This window comes from Suricata suricatta, chromosome 7 (genome assembly GCF_006229205.1).
Source record: "Suricata suricatta isolate VVHF042 chromosome 7, meerkat_22Aug2017_6uvM2_HiC, whole genome shotgun sequence".
Taxonomy (NCBI): Eukaryota; Metazoa; Chordata; class Mammalia; order Carnivora; family Herpestidae; genus Suricata; species Suricata suricatta.
In genome coordinates this window covers 2,749,343-2,757,423 of record NC_043706.1, presented here as the reverse complement: position 1 = coordinate 2,757,423, position 8,081 = coordinate 2,749,343, and the positions used below count along the sequence as shown (strand labels likewise).

General features: G+C 54.6%; 2 protein-coding genes and 1 pseudogene across 3 annotated transcripts; 1 reads left to right on the top strand and 2 right to left on the bottom strand.

The window, feature by feature from the left end:
• Positions 1-241: 241 nt before the first annotated feature.
• Positions 242-2,177, bottom strand: LOC115296495. The gene is made up of 4 exons (XM_029944951.1): positions 2,154-2,177; positions 1,373-1,726; positions 814-1,271; positions 242-279 (listed from the first exon to the last, which is right to left on the bottom strand). Exons 1-3 carry the CDS (start codon positions 2,175-2,177, stop codon positions 861-863), a joined length of 789 nt encoding a protein of 262 aa, XP_029800811.1. The 3' UTR covers positions 242-279; positions 814-860.
• A 2,454-nt stretch (positions 2,178-4,631) lies between these two features.
• On the bottom strand, positions 4,632-5,126 carry LOC115296498 (histone H2A type 1-E-like). Of its 2 annotated transcripts, XM_029944956.1 has the most exons (2): positions 5,046-5,126; positions 4,632-4,940 (listed from the first exon to the last, which is right to left on the bottom strand). In XM_029944956.1, exons 1-2 carry the CDS (start codon positions 5,124-5,126, stop codon positions 4,734-4,736), a joined length of 288 nt encoding a protein of 95 aa, XP_029800816.1. In that variant the 3' UTR covers positions 4,632-4,733. The 2 variants fall into 2 exon arrangements, with proteins under 2 accessions (XP_029800816.1, XP_029800815.1); XM_029944955.1 differs by having other exon boundaries at positions 4,632-5,126.
• Positions 5,127-5,449: 323 nt separating this feature from the next.
• Positions 5,450-5,826, top strand: LOC115296499 (annotated as a pseudogene).
• Positions 5,827-8,081: the final 2,255 nt, after the last annotated feature.

Sequence of the window (8,081 nt, the reverse complement as noted above, 5' to 3'; positions counted from 1 at the left end):
CTCCACGTCTGCGAAGGCTGCGGCCGCCGCCGCCCGGCACTGCGGGGAGCGGGAGGCCGCGTTGGCGAGGACTCGGGGTCCTGGGTCTCCCTCTCCCCGCTCTGCCCCACGCGGATGCAGGCCGCCGGCTCCCCTGCGCAGCCCCGCAGCCCCGCAGCCCTGTGGAATCTCCATCCCCAGCGCTGAGCATGCAACAGGGTCAGGGGTTGAACAATGAGAGAAGCAGGTCTCACCTCCGGGCTTCTTACACAATGTGATTCTTATAATTTAAGGTTCGGGCTGCAAAGAGAGCACAAAGATTTGAGACTTGGTAGAAATGTTAGCAAATTTAGGTAGATGATTTCTGGGACTAAACCTAGAATTTATGGGGGCTGGGGGGAAGAAAAAAAAAGAGACACCGTGTTTCCGCCAGGTTTGGAACCGGGGACCTTTCGCGTGTTTGGCGAACGTGATCACCACTATACTAAGGAAGCTCTGTAGCCTGTGGACTTTTACTTTCCCGCATTAGTAAAGTTAACTGTTTTCCGTAGCGTAGCGGTTATCCCGTTCGCCTAACACGCGAATGGTCCCCGATTGGAAACCCGGGGTAAACAGCCAGCCTTTCGCTTTTGCTCACCTCGCCAAGAAAACGCAATGCTCTAAGGGCCTCACCCTGTGCGCACTGCCCAGGGGGCCACACCTGACAACACACCTCGGCCCGGTGGTCCGCCCTGCCCCAGTCCTGACACTTGCATCCCCACCGAAAGCAACATTGGAGGCCTACGTCCCACGCACGGTTCCAACAATAGGGCCTCCTGGAACCCACCTCCTTACCCGGAACGTCACATCCCTGCTTCTTGGAGCTGCTTTCGGAGGGCTCTTCAGACCCCGCTCCAAACCTGCCCCGCCAGGCGTGGTGGGAGACGCCGCAGGCCCTGGCCAGGGTCGCCTCTGTCTTCTGGCAGCCTTTTCATGAGAACCTGGTGTGGTTTCACAAGAGCGACGACCTTCCTGTGACGCTGGGGGCTGTGTCCCGCATCACCGCCTTTCTCGAGGGCGCCAAGGATTCTCTGGACGCCCTTGTCCATCTTTATGGCTTTCACTTGCACCGGGTCCGGGGACACAGGGCTGACCCAGGAGACGCACAGCGCCAGTGTACGGAAGTGACCCGCTGCAGCCGATGTGACACGGGAAAAGTCGTCGGACACCAAGGACGCTGCGTCCAGGACGACGCCCATGTCCCACATCGTGTCATTGCCTGGAGGTTTCCCTGCACCCGCAGTCCAGGCTCCCTGTGCGGAGCAGGGGGTGGAGCTGACTCGGGGTTCGGGGCGGCCGAGAGGCGCCACCTCCGCTTCCATCCTTCCCCGTCTCCCCCCGCCCCCAGGTGCACCTGCGCCTCCGGGACCTGGTCCCCTGGCGGCTCCGTGGCCTCCCGCGTGCCCTGCACCCGCCGCCTGGCCCGAGCGGCCCCCGCTGCCCGCGGCCCCCGCCCCGGTCCCCGACGGGGCGGCCATGCGCAGCCACCAGCTTGGGTCGGCTCCGCCAACGGCCCTCGGAACAGCGCGCGGGTCCCGGCCGGGGCAGGGAGGGTGCTGGGGGTCCCGGGCGTGGGAGGAACAGACGCTGCGGGACACGTGGCCGCTGCCTTGGCAAGCCGGACTCGCGCACGCAGGGGTCCGCGTCGCCCAGCCTGAGGGGACCTGCGCCTGTTCCGCCGGGACTCTGTGCACTGTGGCGGGCGTCCCTGCGGTGACAATGGAGACCCAGAGGCCGCCTCATGGCAGGGTGCTGACGGTGCGTGTGCGCCCCTGAGTGTTTCGTCACTGATGTGTCCTATGTAAAAGAAAACCACGACACACGGGTGACAGTGTTTGTACTTGGCTGCGGGCTGGGGCCCTGACACGTCCACATCCCGGGGAGGGATCCCTAACATCGGAGCTTCCAGACCCCGCGTGTGCAGGGACAGCGCTGGGGGGGGCGGTGACACTGCGGATCCAGGACCTGAGCCGAGTGGGGGAGGCTTGCACCCCAGGCCGCGGGACTGAGGGATGCACGGCGATGCGAAAGGGAAAATGATAGAACTTTCCCATGAAAATAATGTGGGAGGGCCGCCTGGGTGGCTCATTCTGTAAGTGTCCGACTCTTGATTTCAGCTCAGGTCATGATCTCACCGTGGGTGGGATCGGGTCTCGCATGGCCCTCTGTGCTGACACCTGGAGCCTGCTTCGGCTTCTCTCCCTTTCTAAATAAATAAACATAAAAACATCAATGGGAGAATTCTTTGCGATGCATCCTAGGCAAGTATTTCGGAGCCACAAAAAGCTACAACTGTTTTCTCTTTATCATTTGCTCTGCTCTGCAGGCGGGAGCTGAGGGTCAGAGAGGCTGGCTCTTACAGAACTAGACGCTGCTAACGATTGGGCTCAGAGGACAACAGGTAGGTAGGAATAGTGACAGCGACAGCTGGTACTAACAGTGTTTCCTGCCTGAAGCCTCCTGGGGACAGGAAATACAGCAGCGCCAGAGCCCCCGCCCCCCTCTGGTTCACGGAGGACTGCGGGCCTGGTAATCCCAGGCTGTGTCCGCAAAGGAAAAGAGCTGAGGAGCAGGATACTGGGGAAGGTGCACGCTGACAACCACAGTCCTGGCCCGGGGTCTGACCCTGTGGCCCGCGGTCTGACCCTTCGGCCCTGGGTCGGACCCTGCGGAGAATCTCAGCCTGGGAATCTGCTGAATGAACACGAGACCCCCTGTGTCTCCAGGAAGCACCAGCTGCTTCACTGGTGAAAGTCCACTGCTTTCCTTGAAAACCCTCAGGTCATGCACTGGGTTCATTTGTGCGCAAATGGCATGACATTGCATATGTGTAGACATGGCAGCAAGGAATTATTACAATGTAAATGAAGCAGGAAGATGCTACTGAAGGAGGAAGAGAAGCTTGTCATTGAGGAGAGTTTCTACGGGAAAGGCGTGAGTTTTGCTCCAGGGAAAATGGATTTATACTTGTTAAGCCCTTGTGAGTTACTGTTCATCAGGGACCTGAGTGAGGCAGTAGCTCCCTTCAGGAAAGGAGGAAATGGTGGGGGGAGGGGAGTACAGGGCGAACTTGAGAATTCAATCTCCTGTTTATAGGGATGCAGGCTCTGTGCTCTCTCCCTCTCAAAGGGACCTTTGATTTCCTCCAGAGAAGACAGCATTTCAGATCAGAGGGAGGAGCAGCGGCGTGGGGGGCAGTGTGGTGGGGGGCGGGGGAGTCACAGGGCGGGGATTACACAGCTCAGGCTGACAAGTGCGCGGTTCCAGTGACAGCAAACATGTCCACACATGTCCCAATATCCCTCAGTGCTGCCTTGTACATTCTAGAAATTACTTTCAAGAATCACTGGGGAAATGAAATGCTTTGGGGCAAGTAAGTCAGAATAAAGGAGTATCTCGGAAATGTCACAAAAAGAGTCGGAAAAGCTACTTCCAGGAGGAAAATTGTTGTAAAGGCTGAAGATGGGTAGTGAAAAGGGCAAGATTTTGGCAAGACAATCGATTGTAAAATGATAGAATGTGGACAAAATCAGTTCTACAATCAAACAATAAACACCATCCTTGTTTACATTACAATAAATCCAGGAGCAGGGCAGGGAAGCCTTGTTCCCCCCTCTTTTCCGGAAAACACCTGGGGCAAACTGAAAGCTCCCCAAAGGGTTGAGATCAGAGTGCAGCAGGGTCTGCGAGGGTCCGGATGACTCACCTCCCAGGCTCAGCGGGCAGGTTCCTTTTCGCTCCTCAAGGACATTCTCTAGCGATCTGCACTCTGGGTGTCGAAAATGACCCCGCACGCACTGAGCGCTACAGAAAACTGCTGCGAGACAGCAGGGCAGATCCGGACCTCTGGGGAAGCATTCTCTGAGCAGGACCAGCATGTATGTAAACCACAGGCTCCGCGTCCACCTGTAATGTCACTCTGACCCCCGCCATAATCCCAGCCAGGATTCTTCCTTCTCCCCCCCACCGAAATTGAAAACTAATCTTAACATCTTAATGTGGAAATGCAAAAGACACGATATGAAAAATCATTTTGCAAAACGAGGACCAAAGTTGCAGGTTTCTCTTGTTGACTGAAAGGCTTTCAATCACGATCAACCAGGACGGAGGTCGTGGCAAAAAGCACGGTTGTACAAGTCAGCAGAACTAACCGAGAGTCTAGAAGCAACACGGGACACAAATAGCCCATCGCTTTTCAACAAAAGTGCCAGGCAGTTCGATGATGGAAAGCGTAGTCTTTTCAACAAATAGTTCAGGGGCCCTGGATGATTCTCCACAGACTGCCTAAGCCTGTGCTCCCTGGCCAGACGGCCACACCTGAGAACACGGCTAGGCCGGCCCTTCCCTGCTGCACCTGCGCTGACTGCGTCCTCCCCCGCCTGCGACAACGGAGCCTGGCGTCCCTACAGCGTTCTGACAATCAGGGCCGTCCTGGAAAGCCGCCTGGGTACCGGAAGCAGCGCCCTGGCAACGTAGGTACTACTTGGACGGAAAGGTGAATTCGTCTTAACGTACCTGCGAGAGCCAGAAAGCTGAGGCCACACTTTGAATCAAATGGCTTAGCAAGACAAAGAGGACTTCCTTTAGAGTTTCTCCGATTTAGAGTCCTCCCAGGATTCAGTAAAAGTGCGTGTTCAGTTCTTCCACAGAAATGGTGGGCGGTTCTGAAAAGAGCCTTTGGGTTTAGAGAGTAATGCAGATGATTAATTCAGGCCTTACTTGCCCTTGGCCTTGTGGTGGCTCTCGGTCTTCTTGGGCAGCAGCACGGCCTGGATGTTGGGCAGCACGCCACCCTGCGCGATGGTGACGCGGCCCAGCAGCTTGTTGAGCTTCTCCTCGCTGCGGATGGCCAGCAGCAGGTGGCGCGGGGTGATGCGCGTCTTCTTGTTGTCGCGGGCCGCGTTGCCCGCCAGCTCCAGGATCTCGGCCGTCAGGTACTCGAGCACGGCCGCCAGGTACACGGGCGCGCCGGCCCCGACTCGTTCGGCGTAGTTGCCCTTGCGGAGCAGGTGGTGCACGCGGCCCACCGGAAACTGCAGCCCGGCCCGCGAAGACCTAGTCTTGGCCTTGGCGTCAGCCTTGCCCGCCTGCTTCCCGCGTCCGGACATCACGGTAACAAATGCACTTAATGTACATAGTGAAAGAAATATGAGACCAGCGCTTTTTATAACCCTTGTCGGGCGGAAAACGCAGACTTTACATTGGTTAAGGTTGCGGCTTTGTCTTATCCAATGAGAATGCAGCTACGCATCTCTCGCACTGTGATTGGACAGAACTAACTACTGACGTCATACGGAATAGTCACCAATCAGAACTAGGGCTATAACTTACACCTTATTTGCATAAAGGCTTCTATAGAAAGAGGACACGTTGCACTTTACTCATTCTATTTTTTTTATTTTTCTGCACCACGTCTGGTGTTCTGGAAGCCATGCCTGAAGCGGCCAAGGTCGCTTCAGCGCCAAAGAAGGGCTCCAAGAAGGCGGTGACCAAGGCGCAGAAGGATGGCAAGAAGCGCAAGCGCAGCCGCAAGGAGAACTACTCGGTGTCCGTGTACAGGTGCTGAAGCAGGTGCACACCGACACCGGCATCTCGTCCAAGACCATGGGCATCATGAACTCGTTCGTCAAGGACATCTTCGAGCGCATCGCGGGCGAGGCGTCGCGCCTGGCGCATTACAAGAAGCGCTCGACGATCACGTCTCGGGAGATCCAGAGGGCAGTCCGCCTGCTGCTGCCCGGCGAGCTGGCCAAGCACGCCGTGTCCTGGGGATCCGAGGCCGTCACCAAGTACACCAGCTCCAAGTGAGTGTGCTGTTGAGGCTCTATCCAACCCAAAGGCTCTTTTCAGAGCCACTTAAGTTTTTGCCCAGGAAGAGCTGGTGCACTTATCATTAGAGAAGTGGGTACTCCGTGTAGGTGAAGGTGTCCCGAACGACGTTCTCCTCTTACCCCTTGAGCACCCCGGGAGTCTCCTCGTAGATGAGGCGGGGAGTTGGCGCTTGGCGTCACGCGCGCTGGGCAGCCCCCTGGTGGCGGGCTTGCTGACGCCCTGGATGTGGTTTGTGCAGCATGGTGGCGCTCAGCATCCCCCTTCCCGGTGCCTCCTCACCTTTGGCGTGTCTAGATCTGTCTGACGTTGCCCGGATAGACGGAAACCTTAAGGACCCCGGATAGACGGAAACCTTAAGGACCAATGTCAAAAACCAGAGCACTGAAGGTGAATGGTGGGGCGGCGTGGGGTGGCGCCCGCCTTTTCCTTGAACCCTTAGGACCACATTGAAATCTAGATGAACGCAGGCAGGAAAGCCTGACAATTCCCCTTCTGCCTCCTTCCTAGTATTGAGGGCGAAGGAAGAGGGAGCAAGGTGCCTAAGCTTCCCGTGGCGTCTCCGAGGCCGTCTTGGGGGAAGGGGAGGCAGTCTTGGCGGTGCCCTCGGAGGGGAAGAGATGCGCAGGGGGTGTACAAAACCACCTTCTAGGCAGATGCAGTGGGAAAGTGGGTATCCCATTCAAGGAATCCGGAACCGCTGGTGGGGCTAAAGTCTATGAGGGGAGGCAGAAGGGAGCATCCGTGGGCCTGAGCCATAACTCTGACGAAATGTTACACCAAGGGCTTCGCTCTGTACTCTGCATGGGCTTTTTAAAATGGTAGGACTTCAGGATTAAATAGCTAATTTCCTGAATTGTGAAGAGAGTATCAAGTAAGATTCTGAAATACGAAAACTCCTAGATGTCAATATAACAGTGAATGGTAATTTAAGTGAAGCAGGCTCCAAAATTATTAAATTGGTCCACCTTTTATAGGATTTCTTTACCAATTTAAAGGAAAGATTTCAAGTACAGCATTGTTGCCTTTGTAGCAAAGAAGCCAGTGGAAAGGCACTGCACACCTCAGAGAGCAACGCCCGAGGGCTGTGCAGCGCTGTCGAGTGTCCCGAGGTCCTAGGACACCCCCTTACAAGTTCAATGACCCTCCTGTTTTTACCAACTGCAAACTACCGGGCAGCTTTGAACACTGGCACAGAACTCCATGTGGGACGGCAACACGGTGTGCACACACGGCCTCGCGGGGCAGGCTTGACTTGATATTTGACATGAAGAAAGAGGAAAGAAGCTGCAAAAGATTTTATTTCATACAAAAGAATTGGGTCTTGTCTCCCACCAGCCAGGAGGTCCTTCTTTCTAGCGCCCTTATTGGCCATTGTCCGCAAGCAGGGTACACTTGGGTTTTTATTTTTAGGTGTTTAGTATACACACAGCTCCATCCTCCTTCAGGCATGCTTTTTTTCCAAATTCGATTCCTGTAACCTCACATTTTCCTATAAGAAAATGTGTCGTCCATCTGCCTCAGCACGAGGTACTAAGACAGGAGCCGTAACAAGGGGCCGAATAATCCGTGGAGCTTCAGACCACGTGTGTAACAGGACAATCCTTACGCATCACGCATTAAGGGAATGAGAAAAGTATACAGCTTCTTGCAAATCCCAGTTAAAAGTCAGGCAAATCATTGGAGAGCCAGTCATTTCAGCTCTGTGTGATCCAATCAGCCAGCGTAAAGAAAAGTAATGTATTTAATCATAAATTAGGAGCATCTGTTATTTTTTTAAAAACTTTTTTTAGATGAAGTTCAATTTATTTATTTTTATTTTTTTCTTTCTTTTTTTTTCAACATTTTATTGTCAAGTTGTTTTCCATACAACACCCAGTGCTCTTCCCCTTAAGTGCCCTCCACCATCACCACCACTTCTTTTCCCCCTCCCCTTCCCCTTCAACTCTCAGTTCATTTTCAGCATTCAATAGTCTCTCAAGTTTTGCATCCCTCTCTCTCCCCAACTCTCTGTCCCTCCTCCACTCTCCCTGGTTCTCCATTAGGTCTCTCCTGTTTTCCTGTTAGACCTATGAGTGCAAACATATGGTTTCTGTCTTTGTCTGCCTGACTTACTTCGCTCAGCATGACACCCTCAAGGTCCATCCACTTTCCTACAAATGGCCATATGTCATTCCCTCTCATTGCCATGTAGTACTCCATCGTGAATATATACCACATCTTCCTGATCCACT